Source organism: Sylvia atricapilla, unplaced genomic scaffold (genome assembly GCF_009819655.1).
Source record: "Sylvia atricapilla isolate bSylAtr1 unplaced genomic scaffold, bSylAtr1.pri scaffold_83_arrow_ctg1, whole genome shotgun sequence".
NCBI lineage: Eukaryota > Metazoa > Chordata > Aves > Passeriformes > Sylviidae > Sylvia > Sylvia atricapilla.
The window spans coordinates 15,998-32,048 of NW_027077164.1; the positions used below are offsets into that span (position 1 = coordinate 15,998).

Consider the following 16,051-nt stretch of genomic DNA (forward strand, 5'->3'; position numbering starts at 1 on the left):
GGTGGCAGCCCTCCCTGGTGGCGGTGGCGGTGGCGGTGGGGACAGAGCGGGGCCGAGCACAGATGTCCCCCGTGCGCGCCACCCGCGCGTCGCACGGCCCCGCGGAGGCGCGCCGGCCATCGATGCGCTCGGCAAGCCGCCACCACGCCCCGCGGGCGGCGCGTTGGAGGCGCTCGGCGCTCGGCTGGCCAGCGCTGGCGCGAGTCCCTTGTCTCGCTGCCCAAGATGGCGGCCGCGGGCGCCGTCGCGGCGGGAAGCGGCGGGGCCGTGTGAGGCGGCCGCGGCCCGTCCCCACCTGGCGGCCGGGGCTCGGCGCCGGCAGGCCTTCTCGCCGCTGGGCGGCCCCGGAGGTGGGGCACGCCCAGGTCTGCTATAGGGGCGGAGCCGCGGGCTGGCGCGAGGCTGGAGCCCGCTCGGGTGAGGGGACGCGCTGGCGGGAGCGGGGCGGGCGAGCCCGTTTTGAACGGAGGCGGCGGCGGGGCCCGGGCTCCGGAGGCTGTCGGGGCACATGCGCAGGACGGGCCGGCCTCCGGGCCGTACCCGGGAGGGGCCGGTGCCGGGATTCGCGCTCTCGGAATTCCCGGCGGAGCCTGTGCCCTCACGGCCCCGGCTGGGCCGCGCTGGCGGGACGGGCGGTGAGGGAGCTGCCTCCGCGGCCAGTGTGCGGCGGCACCGAGGAGCGGGGCTCCGTGCGGGCTCCCGGAGCTGCAAAAGAGCAAGGCTGGGCCTTGAACCCGCGCGTGTGCGCGCCAAGGAACGGGAGACGTGAAGGGAGATCTTCACTGAGCCTGTCCCATCGCTGCTGAAACCCGGGAATTTGAAGTAGGGGAACCTAACTGAGGTTTACAATATGAGAGTAGTTAAGGGTAGGTTTTGTATTTGCCGGATTGGAGAGCTAGGCTGTGAGCGCCTTTGGGCAGTATCTGCCCAACGTTTGTACCTGCCAAGCAGATGAGATTTAAAAAGAGACTAAAAGATTTGCGTATAGGTACTAAGAAATCTCAGGCTCTCCAGGTCATCCATTCATGAATTACTGTCTTCAGCCTTGGTTTGCTGAGCAGTATCTGGATTAGGCCCTTACCGTCTTGAGTACTATACTCTGGTCCTCCCCCTGAAGTCTGCATGACAGACAAACAGCACAAAGTGTTGACAACGTCTGGTTTAAGATCACGAGCCCAAAAGTGGCAGGATGCTCTTTTTTATTGCCGAGTGCAGTGCTCTCTGTATATACATATGCAGTACTCTTGTGTGTAGGTAGAATCGTTGTGTTTACTACCAGCAATATATAATGGTCAGAACACTTGACTCGACATTCTGCAGTGGGTGTTTCCCCAAAACCTGAAGAAATAACATATATTGCTATGAATTCAAGCAGAAACATCTCCTGTGTACCCACAAGCCTGATTTAGTTGAGACTTTGTTGCATCAGTTAAGTCACCACTGTAGGATGAATAACCTGTACGCTGTCAGCATCAGCCAGTTGTTTATAAAATCGAGTTGCATGGGGGGTTATACAAGCACAAGTTCCCTGCTCTCAAAAGTATTCTCGTGTAGCTTCAGTGTGGCAAGATTACCATGACAGCTGGGATGAGCAGACTGCTTGGTCTTTGTGGCTGGGTGTTTGCACTTGTGCGTGTACACACAAACACACAAAGGCAGCTGGGAGCGATTGGATTAATCCCGCAAGAACAGAACATCAGTCTTTTCTTGCTGAGCTGGTCACTGGCTAAGGAACAAAGGCAGCTTACGCTGAGGGAACTGAGTGTGGGTATTCCATAGCAGCACTGTCCTGTGCCATAAAGCTGTATGCTGATAGCTGGCACAGTGACTCAGTTAGAGGAGGCCTGAAACCTGGGGGCCAGAGCTTGGGTTGCTGCAGGCCTAGCTAGAAGGAGTGCTGTCTTCCTTCCCCTCTCCCAGGCTGGCATTCAGAATGGCTGCACTGCTAGCCTTGGGAAACACATCAGAAGGGTACACATCTCTAATACAAAATGAGTGATCCTCTAGTGAAAAAAAAAAAAAATCTTTTCTAATTTAATTCCTTCTGCCTGGTCCCTTCTTTTCCTTCACTTCTTCTGAGATTCAAGGATTTGAAATCTCTTTAAACATGCCACTCTTTGCTACAGTGGCTCCTGACAAAAAAAAAATGGCTTTGACACAGTTTGAGTGCAGTTTTGTGTGTCATGAAAATCAAACTCAGTTGTCTTCTCTTCCTCTTTCTATTTTTGTAAATAAATTAGTTCAGTGATTCAAATATTTTGTAAGAAAGAGGTGGTATTTTCTATCTTTAAAATAATACAACATCCATATTGATTAAAAAACCCAAATCAGTCAAGCCTGAACTCATTTCCTTTCCCACTCATTTCCTTTCCCACTGTCTTCCAAAGAATCCTTACTTGGTTTAGAGAAAGTTTCCCCATTTACACAGTGATTCTTCTTTATGGGAAGGTTGTTTTCATTCTCTGTTTCTCAGACCTTTTCCTATAGATGGGAACGGGGGAAGGAGCCCAGACGTGGCAGCTCATCCACAGGCTCCTGCAGGACCACCATGGCTTATGATGGCACCAAGAAGAAAGAAGGTATGACTGTTTCATACTCTCACAGGGATTTGCAAACATAAATAAAATTTTTGAAAGGGTACCCTTTGCAGCCCTTATATCAGGCCATGCAGTCAGAGTGGGAAAGAAGTCAGGGTGCTATGGAGCTCTTAAATTTACCCTGGATAAGTTATTGGAAGGTCCCAAGCCCTTGACTTCCAGATGTAAAATACTGGGATTAGAACTTGAGAGAAATGGGTGGTATTTCCTGACGCAGACACTCTGATTGGGAACTCTGCCATTGCAGTTTTTCTTTTCCCTGTCAAGTCAGTGGGACAGGGGATGAGGTATAATGATACATTTAGTCATACACTTAACATTCCTAGATCCGCTTGTCTTTAGGAAGGAACACACAGGCATTAGAGATTAAATCTAATTATTAGGGATCTAAATCTAAATGATTATGTTAGAGCACCAAGCCCCATCCCTCTGGTCAGACAGCACAGACTGTTTGTTACCTTTCAGGCCTCTGGGCTTTTTGGGATTTGTGCATAACTCTGTGCCAATGTCCTCTGTCAGCTTATTTCATGAGTGGTCCACTTGTCTGTCATTCCATGTGGTATTTAATTTCTTCCTTTTTTCCCATTTCACATAAATCACAGAGTTCCTAGACAGTCACCGGAGTGTTGATGACGGGCTGGCACCTGGCAGGATACAGCGAGAGAAAAAGCGCTCGTACAAGGATCTTCTGCAAGAGGAAGACGAGGTAGCAACTCAGGTAGAAACCCTCAGAGAGAAGGTTCAAGGTGTAAGGATATGCATAAAGGTAGTGATGGAATGGAACAGGATGGAATGAGTTTCTTGTGCTTTTTTTTTGATTTTGTTTTTAATTTAGAAATGCGTGTAGAAGACAGCAAGAGCAACTAATCATGTACTGTATTGTTCAGTAACTTTTCTGGGGAAAAGGAGGGGATCAGTCCCTGATTCTGATTTTTCTGGACTCAAAATGAGGTAGTAGTGTTACACAGTAGGAGCGTTGTCCTACTGTTGAAGTAGAACCTTGCAATTCAGAAAATGCTATGAATAACTTCTTACACACATTTTTTAAAAATAGCATTTACAGTTGTATAAATAGTCAACAAAGGATGGATAGAATATTAACTGATGGACTGTTGTCTTCCTAATTCTGCAGATAGCCTGAAACAATAGCTCTTGAGAAGAATGAACTTGCCCTATTTACCTCTTCAGGGCCTTAACTCTTAAAATCACATAGTGGCAACTTAAGTTTCTTCAAAGCTTTACTCTTTGAGCTATAGTTTTTGCTGTTAGCTCAGAGTTGGCTATCTAGTGATTTGGGGTTTTTTTAATCTCAAAAGCAAGTTCTTGTTTAAAATTAAAACCTTCTACCATTGATGCCAACCATGAATGTTGGCATTCTTTAGAAGTGCTTCATTTTCAGGGCCATAAATTGATCAAGACACGGATAATAATTAGGTGACATGACATATTAAGGACGTATTTTTGTCCCACCATTCTAGTTGTCACCTCTTTGTACCTCCTGTTACTGCTTTTTCAGCATGGTAAGCATGAACTCCTCTCCTTGGCTTTCAAGGCTTGACAGTTTATGCATCTCAAGTCATTTCTTGGCTTTATTGAAGGATAGATGTCTGTCTTTTATCAGCTTACCAGCTGATCTCCAAGTGATGGCTTTCATTGCCCATATCTCAACACTTTGCAAATGTGCTTTTTCTTTTATGTTGCTCCTCTCATTTGGGAGTCTCCCTACAGAGATCTATCTTTCAGTTTCCTTGGAGCTCTGTTGTGCTGCCCTGCCTACAGAAAGCTTGATGTCAATTAGGTAACTGTTGTGCTGAAATCAATCGTGGCTAATGATATTTTTTGTATTCTCCCACCTATCTGTAAGATGTGTTTTGTCTTACTTTAAACTTACACTGTGTGCTCTTAGGGACAGAGTAGGTTTCCTTTCAGTACCTAGAATGATGATCCTGGTTCATACCAGCAGTTCCTTGATGTTACAGTGGTATAAATAACTTCTGATACCTCCTACAAATCTTTATCTATGTTAACAGTCTATGTGATTCTCATATTGTTTCCCTCCTTTTTGTCAGCAACTTTTTCTTTTTTATTCCAGGACAGTGAATTTTTTCCAGGGACAGAAGCTCACAAAAAGAAGAGAAAGCATTCCTCTGATGAGTTCTGCTACAGAGGTAAGGTAGTAATCAAGCAGGGTAAGGGGCTAGCAGATCATGGCTTAAAGGAAAGGATGCAATTAAACCAGTGTCATCAAGCTTTGTGGTTAGCATTTTATAGGAGGAGAGTATATTCACCTGCCTTACAGAGAATAATCAGGAACCTGACACTGATCAGCACCAGACAACAGAAAATTAAGGAATTATATTTTCAGAGTCTATCTTAACAAATTGCCATTGTAGGGGGTAGAGATCCTTCCATCCTCTGTTCACTGACAAGTTGTAGTTTTCTAACTCATGCCTTCACATTTGACATTTGCTTTTCTTGTTTCCTATTGCACTGCAAACTAATTATACTTACAGGTAGTAAACTTTATCTGAATTTATAAAAATAGAATGTCTGAGGTTGAAAAATAAATGCTTTTCTGTTCAGTTATTCTCGCAATTAGCCAGAAAATGAAAATTCAGGTCATAGAAGCTTAACACATTTAGGGTTTATTATTGGTCCAATCAAAGGAGAAAGCCAAGATGAAACTTCATCTTTCATCAAAATCTGTCGACAGAATGAAAAAGCTCATCTTTTCAACTAATTGGTTTCACCTTCACCAAAAATGTCATGAAAACCTTGCACTTGAGATGTAATTTCAGTTAGATGTATTTTGTCAAAACATTTTATTTCACAACTTACAAGTGTGGAGTTTCATGAAACTTCAAGAACTTTCCTACTGTCTCTCCTAAATTCCATAAATTATTTGACCAGCTCAGGTGTCACAGCCTCTGATTTGTGTCAGTGAGGCTGTAGTGAGCTGGCTGTGGTTCTATTTACGCCAGGATGTAAATTTGTCACCTGTAATTGTAAGGCTTACAGGATTCTCACTTACTTTCTTCACCATCTTTAAGGCAATCATCTCAATGCACATTTCTCTTGATCTTTTTCAGGTGTCTCGCCTTTGGATCTACCATCAAAGAAGAAGAAAAAAGCAGCTTCTAGCCCATCCTCAGCTGATACAACCATGGATTTACTCAAGGCTATCAACTCACCTTTGGCCACAAGCTCAAAGTCTTCAAAGAAGACCTCTGAAAAATCATCTCATTCTTCCTCTGGCCATTCTGAAAGCAGAAAGGAGCATCCCAAGAAGAAGCTGAGTGGGAGCAGTGGGGAGCACTCAGTAGATGATGGCAGCTCCCACAAATCTAAAAAAATGAAACCTCTTTATGTGAACACGGAGACACTTACTCTTCGTGAACCTGACGGCTTGAAGATGAAGCTCATCCTTTCACCAAAAGAGAAAAGTAGTGCAGCAGATGATGATTCTTTATCCTACTCTTCAGCAACAGCAGCTGCAAAAAAATCTTCAAAGAAATCAACTCGAGATGAGCAAGGCTCATTCCTGCTGGGGCATGATCTGCAGAGCTTCCTGAAGTCGTCCCGGAAGAAGCACAAACCACCTCCAGACTCACATCCCCCTCCTGAGAATTTTGGTGCTGACACCTCCCTTCACTCAGAGGGCCATGGGAGTGAGTACGAAGTCTCAGGCATGGAGGTGCTGCCAGAATCTGGTTCTTCTTCTGGTGGAGAGTTGGAGGCTGGAGAGCTGGTGATAGATGACTCCTACCGGGAAATCAAGAAGAAGAAGAAGTCAAAAAAAAGTAAGAAAAAAAAGGACAAGGAGAAACACAGAGAGAAGAAACACTCCAAGTCTAAAAAGAGTTCTGGACACTCTCCTGTGGCAGTAGCAGAAGCAAGAGTGTCACCACCACCTCCCAGTACGCCCTATGTTGTCTCTCCACCTCCTCCTGCTGTTTTTCACTCAGATGGTCAAAGTGAGAAGAGGAGGAAGAAGGAAGACAAGGAGAAGGACAAGGCTGAGAAATGGGAAAAGGAAAGAGAAAAGGAAAGAGAAAAGGAAAGAGAAAAAGAAAAGGAAAGAGAGAAGGAGAAGGAAAGAGAGAAGGAGAAGGAAAGAGAGAAAGAGAAGGAAAGAGAAAAGGAAAAGGAAAAAGAAAGAGAAAAAGAGAAGGAAAAAGAAAGAGAAAAAGAGAAGGAAAGAGAAAAGGAAAGAGAAAGAGACAAAGTAAGGAAAAATTGGAGGGAAAATAGAAGTTGGGTGGTGAGTAATGGTGAATTAGGCACTCCATTACAAAGGCATGTTAAGTTGAAACAAAGGATAACTGATACCAATTATAAATGGTTTAACTGAAGCATGTTTGGAAAAATGTGTCAGCCACTGTGATTTCTATTTGTAGCAAAAGGAATATTTGTTCTTCTGGCTTTGTGGCACAGACAGTCTTTAGCCAGTAGAAGTTCTCTGGGAAAGTTGTACTTAATTTTGCTTGGTGCACGTCATGTAGCAAGCACATCTGCATCTTTTTCTAATGTGACTGGCTCTAGCTATTCTAAGGCAGAGTTTTGGACTAGTGATCAAAATTCCTGTAAAAAGGAATCAAGTTGTTACCTGAAAATTGAAGATATTTATCCATTTAAAGCAGCTTGTGCATATTCAGACAGAGAAAGAATGCTTTGTATGAGGAAATCGACAGACACAGCCCAAATCTGTTGAGCCATTATTCTGTTCTGTTTGGGAATTTTTCCCTGATCATAGCTCAGGAATTGCAATACTTTTGGTGTCAATGTACTACACAGTCTCTTTTCCTGACAATGGAAATTTGTAAGGATGCAAGGAATGGAACAAAACGTGAGGACTAAATTGTTTTGACAGATCTATAATAGGCACTGTGAATAGTATAACAGATACTGGGTTTTATTATAGGTTTTAAAACAGATACATTAACAAAGTTGTATGTTGATTCTGAATTATAATAGCAGCTTGTTGAGTTTTGCAGGATAAGCCTTGTGCTAAGACTGGTTTTGGCTGATTCCTGTGCTTTCATAAAGACTAAATTCAGCCAGAAAATGTAAAGGAGTGTTTTGTAAGGTTCCTGATCTAAGTACCATATCTTTCTAAGTCTTTAATAAATGCCAAATTCTTATTAAATTGGAGGTCTCATCATAATTGAAAATCTTTGTTTCTTTTCTTCTTCTGACTAGCCAAAGAAGAAAAATATGTCTGCTTATCAAGTGTTCTGTAAGGAATATCGTACAACTATTGTGTCTGAGCACCCTGGAATAGGTAAGGGAATAATCCAGCCTCTTCTCTTCTCTTCTCTTCTCTTCTCTTCTCTCTTCTCTTCTCTTCTCTTCTCTTCTCTTCTCTTCTCTTCTCTTCTCTTCTCTTCCTCTTCTCTTCTCTTCTCTTCTCTTCTCTTCTCCTTCTCTTCTTCTCTTCTCTTCTCTTCTCTTCTCTTCTCTTCTCTTCTCTTCCCTTCTCTTCCCTTCTCTTCCCTTCCCTTCCCGTCCCTCCCTTCCCTTCCCTTCCCTTCCCTTCCCTTCCCTTCCCTTCCCTTCCCTTCCCTTCCCTTCCCTTCCCTTCCCTTCCCTTCCCCTTCCCTTCCCTTCCCTTCCCTTCCCTTCCCTTCCCTTCCCTTCCCTTCCCTTCCCTTCCCTTCCCTTCCCTTCCTCCTTCCCTTCCCTTCCCTTCCCTCCCCTCCCCTCCCCTCCCCCTCCCCTCCCCTCCCCCCTCCCCTCCCCTCCCCTCCCCTCCCTCCCCTCCCCTCCCCTCCCCTCCCCTCCCCTCCCCTCCCCTCCCCTCCCCTTGATTTACACCAGTCAGATTAATTATAACATACTGTCTCTGTTTCAGACCAACTTCTTTATTTTGACATAATGCAAACAATCTGACAATGATATTTTAAATTAGAGGTGGCAAAGAGGACAGGAGTGGATTTCATAATTGTATTATAGTTTTATTTTACCAAGTTTAAATCTAGATAAATAACTTGCTAGCTCTTTCTTTACTGAAAAAAATTACCTTAATTGTATTGCTTTCCTGTAAATACACTGTGACTTCATCTTTCTGCCATCAACTTTGTTTGTTTGGTTTTTTTTTCATTTTAAAAAGTAACAGGAATGCACATTTTCAGGCCATGTGTGGAGAGTTCCAGTTGTAGAATGGCTTGCTTCCTAAATGTATGTGGATGGGCCAGTAAATTTCCTATGTTCTCTCCAGTATTTTATGATCAAAATTGATTTAATAATTTTCTTTCTTTCTGTCCGTCTGTCTTTATTTCTGCCTTCCTTCCATCCTTCCTTCCGTCCTTCCTTCCACCAGATTTTGGAGAATTAAGTAAAAAACTGGCAGAAGTGTGGAAGCAGCTACCTGAAAAGGATAAACTGGTGAGTATTTGTGTGAGATGTTTTTGTAAAATTATTTTTGTGAACTACGTGCTTAGATCAGAGTAAGCTGGCAGCATTGCCACAATGCCTTGAAATATGTTACCTATATCCCTAAAGCATGTAAAGGTGGAAAGTATGGAAAACTTGCCCTTGCAAACATAAAAACATTCATTTTCTTCTCATGGGATTGCTTCACCTCCTAGCTATGTAACATCATTCTGCCTCCAGGTCCTGGCATCAGGTAACAGAATTACCTAATTTTATGAATCTTTCTTTTCTTACCATGGTAACCACAGATCTGGAAACAGAAAGCTCAATATCTCCAACACAAGCAGAATAAAGCAGAGGCCACCACTGTGAAGAGAAAGGCATCATCTTCAGATGGTGCACCAAAAATGAAAGGTAATTGTTGCACTTTATTTGTCTCATCTCTTTTCTTGGACAAGGAAGGTAGTGCTGCCTGTGGAATAAAAACAAGGCCTTACCTGCTTCACCCCCCTACCTGCTTTCTCACAAAGCAAGACATTTAAATCATTAGTCAAATCAACTTTTCTGTGAGAGCGAGAATAATATCAGCATTTTTCATAAAGATTTCCTTATCTAGTTCTGGAATGGTACTGGTTTTGGCAGTTTAGGGATTGAAATGTAAAATAAGAAAAGGCAGAAAGGAGGTTCTAGTGGGATTAGTTTGCTGCTAGAGGGAAGGTGGGTTGTTCTTGGTTTAGCATCTCTGATACCAAATCTCCCCAGTTGCATTTAGCTCAGGCAGATGTTCTGTACATGTAAAAAATGTTTCAGCTCCAAAGGGAATTTATGGGATTGGGGCAACAGAACCATTTAAGCATCTCATGCATGTGAGATTTGAACTTCGGTAACTAAATAGGCTTGTGAGTAAAAGAGTGAAAGCAAGGAATATGGAATTTTAATTTGTGTGTTTTCCAGCTTCTCCAACAGGAGTGATTTCTCCTCACAAAAAATCCCCTACCAACACCGTGGTGGTGCCTTCCTCACCAGCCAAAGTCCCTGAGACAGATCCCATTGATGTAGCTGCACATTTACAATTGCTGGGTGAATCTCTGAGTCTCATTGGACACAGACTGCAGGAAACAGAGGTGAGCTTGTAACCAGAAATGTTCCAATGGTGTCCTGTAATTTACACAATACATTCAGGGGGATGATTGTTTTATTTTCTTAAAAGTTTAACCAGTGGTTTTCTGTTAAGAAGAGAAACTAGAGGTGGCATGCGCTGTTTCTTTGATGCATCACTCTTTATTTTCAGTGAAATAAAAAGCCTCAGTAAACAGTAGGCATCAAAGAAAGACAGATGCTTTGCAGCTCTAGGTCTTTGAAAGCAATTTGTAGTTCAGAAGACTCTTCAGTCTTTTCTTACTGTACGTTCACCTTGGATTTGGTACTTCCTTGCTATTTTGTCAGTCTCTGGTCAGTTTCTGTAACTATTCTACTTTTTAGAAAACTATCAGACTTTTCTCTGTAACTGTTCTACTTTTTAGAAAACTATCAGCCTTTTCCAGAAAGTTTTTTTATGTCCTCTAGTTTTCTGGCAGTATCATATTGCCCGTGCTTTGGGTAGGGGCTACAATTGTTTCAACTTAGCTGGTAACATAATGTCATATTTTAATGGTTACCTACTGTTAAATGACTGGGACTTTGTGAATGCACATTCACATCTCTGCACTTGAGAACTCAGCCCAGCCTCTAAGAAGAAAACATACTTGTCTCAAATAATATCACAATATAATATGCTTTAGGAGTTGCATGATAATCTCACCCCACTATGCTTGCTTATTTTATCAACAGTGAAACAAATGTTCTTGTATTTTGGTTTTGGTATGACTGACTGAGATCATGAGAAGAACAACCAGAGCCCAGAAAAGCACATAGACACATCTCCTTTCCTGAAAGTATATCAATGACTGAAGAGTTTGTTACAGGCTTAGCATTTCTTAAACTTCAAAGATTAAACAACTATTACCATCAGGACTCATGTAGTTAACAAAACAGATGGTACAAAATGGGACAGAAAATATATTACAAAAATTTGTAGGATCAATGTTTTATGCAACTGGCAGCTTTCTGATATTTTCTGTTGATTCCTACCTTTATCTTTCGCCAGTTCATTGCCTACTGGACTCTAAATTTTTTTGAGCTGGCAGTCTCTCTGTGAAGTACAAGGCACAGTTAAATAGGGAAAGTGGAGTGGAGGAGCTGAAGATACAGTATCTGCATGAGAATAGATACAGTTGAGAGAGAAGCCAAATTTCAACTGCTAATCCCTATCCAATCTTTTTCTTTCCTCACTACCAGGGAATGGTGGCTGTTTCAGGAAGTTTGTCAGTACTCCTTGATTCAATTATCTGTGCTTTGGGCCCATTGGCATGTCTGACCACACAACTGCCTGAGCTGAATGGTTGCCCAAAGCATGTTTTGGTGAGTTCTTTATGGTTATTTTCTTTCTAGCACTGTTGATTTCAGTAGAGTCCAAATAGAGATTTTCTGATTAATCAGTGTGATGTAATTATAATTCCAATGCAATAAGAAAATTTGTGTTGGTCATGGGCTTTTATAGAGGAATATTTATGAAAATTCTTACAGAGATTACCATTGTAAAAAATAGTGCCACCTTTTTTTCTCCCACTGGCAACTGACCTAATAATTGTAGCATTGATTGCAGTGTGGGTAGATCTTGTTTTAGTCATGATGGAGTCAATCAATCTGAACCAAATAAAAGTATACCAATATTTTTTAAAAAGTTCCTATTTTCCATAAAAATAAAAGCCACCTTCTAGCTGTTCTGTATCACATAAGATGTTTTTCCTTCAGTAGCATAAAAAACCAATTTGTGATCTCAGGATTCCTAATGTGATGGTCTAGGACCTTTTGCAAGTGGGTAGAACCTTCTCTGAGGAAAGAAAAATGGTCCCTGTCTTAAGGAACTGCATAACCACAGCTTCTTTTCCACTTTAAGCTACTCTTAATATTGAGCCCTGATCTAGCAACAGCTCGTAGCATCTATGTAGCCTGATGTGGATATAGATTAAGATGGCAGCAGCCATCGGGTGTCATACTTCCTACAGGAGACACGAATAAAGCTGCAAAGGAGAGGAGCAAAAATAAAAAAAATTGAGTCCGCAAAAGTTAAGAGACTAGAAAAAATCTGGCAGAGGGGGCAATGAAAATGGGATATGAATTCACATGTCATAATAGGGCAGCCCAAATGTTTATTCATTGAGAGATTGGACTGTCAACAACAGGAACAGAGTTGACAGTTTAGTCAGTGAACACCCACAAACTGGCTCTGCACTGAAGCTGAGTCAGTGGGGTGTTCCCATCTCTTAAGCCATGGAAAAACTCCGATGCTTTTTTTTTTTTTTCCTTCCTGCTTGCCAAGTTTGTTCAGAGCAGTGACACCACGTGACCAGTGGTGCATTTATTAGAAACTCGATCAACTTACTGTTACAAGGAGCAATGGAGTTTTAGGTGGATTATGGCAGCTGCCCTTCACTTCTGGAAACTGTTGTTCAGGAGCTGATAATAAATCTGATTTTCATCAGATACAACAGTTGTGTTCTAAGACGTGGATATGCCCCAGCAGTTGTGTTGCAATTTGTATTTGAGACAGTAGGTGGCATTGCTAAGTTCTAGACTCTAGATTCAACTGGTGCAGATCCAGCTCCTCTATCTCTCAGTTAAAGATGTTATTCCTAAAGCCTCCTTCAGCTATCCAGCCACAGGCTTGAGCTTACTGAAGCACTGCATCTGAAAACCATACAGCTGGCTCTTTTTTTCTGATGTGCATGAGAAGGATTCCTACTCTCAGAATTCTCATACGTTTTCCAAGAAAAACTGAAGGGCACTTCTTTTTGCCATCTGACACCAAATTAGAGGTGATCAAATAGGTAGATTTGGTTGTCTCATCCTACAACAACTTGTAACACAAGTGACTGTGCTTAGTACCCTCACCTGTGCCATTTTTTAAGGATTTCAAGTAATTACCTGACAGTAAAAACCACCAAATTTCTCTTCCCAGTCAAACACACTAGACAACATTGCCTACATCATGCCTGGACTTTGATGGGAAAGGAACCTGGGATGTACTCGACCTCTGTGTCACTGACCTGTGTACGTGCGCTATGCCGACGCTCCTGAAGGGCTCCATGTGGAGGCTTTTAAAGTTTTATATGTGTATATTATATACATAGGATTGTAACTGTTTGATTTCTATTTTATGAAAAGTTGTGAAGTTAAGCTGAGAAAACCCTTTTGTGTTGGTGGGTGCAATGTCCTCCAACCTGAAAGTATTTTGTATGAGGAATTCAGAAGGCATTTGAGATATTCGCCTTAAATTCAGATTTAGTGGGGGAAGCAAACAGAGGATGGACTTCTCAATATAAAGAAGAAAGATGTCACCATGAGAGGGCTCATTGAAACAGGTGGCCCAGAGAGGTTCTTGACTCTCCTTCCTGGATGATATTCAAAAACTGAATGAGCAGCCTGCCCTAGTTGGGCTTGCTTTAAACAGGGAGATGGACCACATGATCTCCTGATATCCCTGCCTGAACTAAAGTATTCTGATATTTTGTGGGCAGGTAGAGATGATAATATATTTTGGACCAAGGAATATAACTGAATTCTTCACCAGCCCTATTTGTAACTCTTTCTCTGTTTAAAACCCACTTCTTGAGGGGAAAGGATAGCTTTTTGCTTCTCGGTCACTTTCTCCAACTCTACTTCTCAGTAAGTAGTAACTGAGAGTTGTCAGTGTCAGCTGGCTGGTCTGGTAGCTGGCATTTGAAGTGAAGCAGAAGATGACAAGTTTAATTTTTCCTTGTGGACTCATATTCAAATCATCATTAGCACAATGTATCAACCCACTGGATTGCCTTGAGAGAATGAACCTCCTGCTGATTTTCCCATGGCATGGCCAGCCTGCTTTGATGGAAAGGAGTAAAGAAGCAGATGGGAAAAACTTGGATTGCTTCTGCCCATCTTGCACCTGTTTTGTGAAATGGCTCATCCCCAATCCCTCTCACCAGCACTATTGCAGGAGCTGTGGTGCTGCTGCAAGGCAGTGACCAGTGGCCAGTTTGAAGTAGTTGTGGCCAAGTAAGGCACATGTGGGTTGACTGGACCAGCTTCCCTTCCTTCCAGCCACATACTTGGAGTTTGGTTTTCTGCTCCTCTGGAAGTGGAGCCACAGGAGAACACTTGATTCCTGTTTAGGCTTTTGTCTGTGTGTATGTATGTGTATGTGGTGTTCATATCACATGTACTTAACTTTTACCAGTATCTGTAACAGATTTTAATTTATCCTGTATATTTCTCTGTCTGTGTGTATATATTTATATATATATATACATAATTTAAAAAGCAAAAATTCCTCCCTCAGCCAACAGTATGTGAAAAAATGTGAATCAAGTTTGCCTCACCTCACTTCCTGCAGGAATCAACTCTATGTATTGTAGTAGGCATGGGCATTGTGTAAGGAAACACCAGGAAGATTCTATGTGTTTGTAGAAACAGGCTATCTTGTGAAGGTAGACAGAACAACTGAAATATAATTTGACTCAGGTCTTACCAGCTCTGTAACAGGAAAGGTTTAAAATTGCAGAAGAGGCATTTTTTACTTCCTAGTAAGTCTAGCTTGTTTTTTAGGACAGTTGAAAGTGAGCTGTCCCTCATTGTGGCCGAGCCCCAAATCAGAAGTAAATCAAAACCTGGGGTGCGGAGGAGAGTTTTTCTCCCCATGCCTCTTTGCCAGGTATTCCCCAGATGTGCCTGTACAAGGTAGTCTGTCTCTTTCAGATCTTTTCTCAGTGCAGTGAGGGTTTTTCTCAGCAGAGAGCTGCAGAAAGTTCTCACACCACCAGGCCAGAACACATTTTAACAGCTTAGGACAAATCTCAATGAGCCTGGAAATAGGAAGGGCCCGGGAGGCAGTCCAGTCCTGCTTCAGATCCTGGCCCATATTAAAGCATCTGCTGTTGTGAGCAGCACAAAATAACCAGCTTTTTCCAGCCCGTCACAGCTGATAGCATTGTGGTGAAGGGGTGATCTGCTTTTGAAGAAACAGAAGGGAATCAGCTTTAGCTTTGTCCTCTGTACAACAGAAAACTCTTGAAAGAGTGAAAAACACACACACGACCCTGGTGTATTGTATTTTTATTAAAATTTGTACACTTTGTATAATCTGTATCTTGTGGTATTTGGTACTATAGGGAAACTTTGTCAAGGCTTAGCAGTTTTTATATTTTTGTTATTTCTTTGCTGTTTGGTCCTGGTTACGTTACAATTATACACGGACTTTTTTGTACTGTACTTACAATATATTTTTTTTTTTTAACTTCTGGAGTATTGTCGTTCATTACTGGCATGTGCTGTTTTCTGCAGCTGTTGTTACTACTTGTATTTAGTGTTTCTCAACAAAACACTCCAGTCCAATCCTAACCCTGCTAAACTCACTCACTTGGCAGGCAAGCTGTACTGTTTCCAGCACCACTGGTCACCCAAATTATCGTTCAGGTTCCTGACTGCTTGGGAACCCCCAGAAGAGAGATGTAGCATGGAGCACTGCAGGTAACACCAGGGCATTTGCCTTCCCTGCTGCCTCACTTCACTTCAGGTTCGTGGCATTCAGGTGACACCAATACACAGGACTTTGCATGTGTTATGCAGGGTGTCAGGTGTGGCAGCACTAGAGCAGGATTTGTGCTGGTTATTAACACGTCCTATTTTCTGGATACGGGCGTTGGTTGATTTCAGCCTCAGCTTGGGCAGGGCAGTTGCTTGGGCTGGGAGCATGTCCCAGAAGGTGCCAACCACCCTGTGTAGAGTCATAAAATAGTTTAGGTTGGAAGGGACCTTAAAAATCATTTCCAACACCCCTGCCACAGACAGGGACACCTTCCAAAAGAAGTTTGCTCAAAGCCCCACCCAACCGGGAACACTTCAAATACGGGGCAGCCACAGCTCTCGGCAACCTGTCCCACTGCCTCACCACCCTCACAGTAAAGAATTTCTTCCTGTCTCCTACGGGTACGCTCCCACACGGG

General features: G+C 42.8%; 1 protein-coding gene across 1 annotated transcript; it reads left to right on the forward strand.

Annotated features, from left to right (window-relative positions):
• The first annotated feature begins 211 nt into the window (after positions 1-211).
• On the forward strand, positions 212-15,337 carry HMGXB4 (HMG-box containing 4). The gene is made up of 11 exons (XM_066340436.1): positions 212-417; positions 2,474-2,579; positions 3,200-3,315; positions 4,690-4,765; positions 5,687-6,822; positions 7,797-7,878; positions 8,917-8,981; positions 9,278-9,383; positions 9,924-10,093; positions 11,307-11,429; positions 13,030-15,337. Exons 2-11 carry the CDS (start codon positions 2,549-2,551, stop codon positions 13,072-13,074), a joined length of 1,950 nt encoding a protein of 649 aa, XP_066196533.1. The 5' UTR covers positions 212-417; positions 2,474-2,548; the 3' UTR covers positions 13,075-15,337.
• The last annotated feature ends 714 nt before the right edge of the window (positions 15,338-16,051 follow it).

Bases quoted from the DNA above. Each gene is read 5' to 3' on its own strand.
- HMGXB4 (XM_066340436.1), top strand. From the start codon at position 2,549: ATGGCTTATGATGGCACCAAGAAGAAAGAAG. The intron at 10,094-11,306 runs GTGAGCTTGTAA...CCTCACTACCAG, and splicing joins ACAGACTGCAGGAAACAGAG to GGAATGGTGGCTGTTTCAGG. The intron at 11,430-13,029 runs GTGAGTTCTTTA...TTCTCTTCCCAG, and splicing joins GTTGCCCAAAGCATGTTTTG to TCAAACACACTAGACAACAT.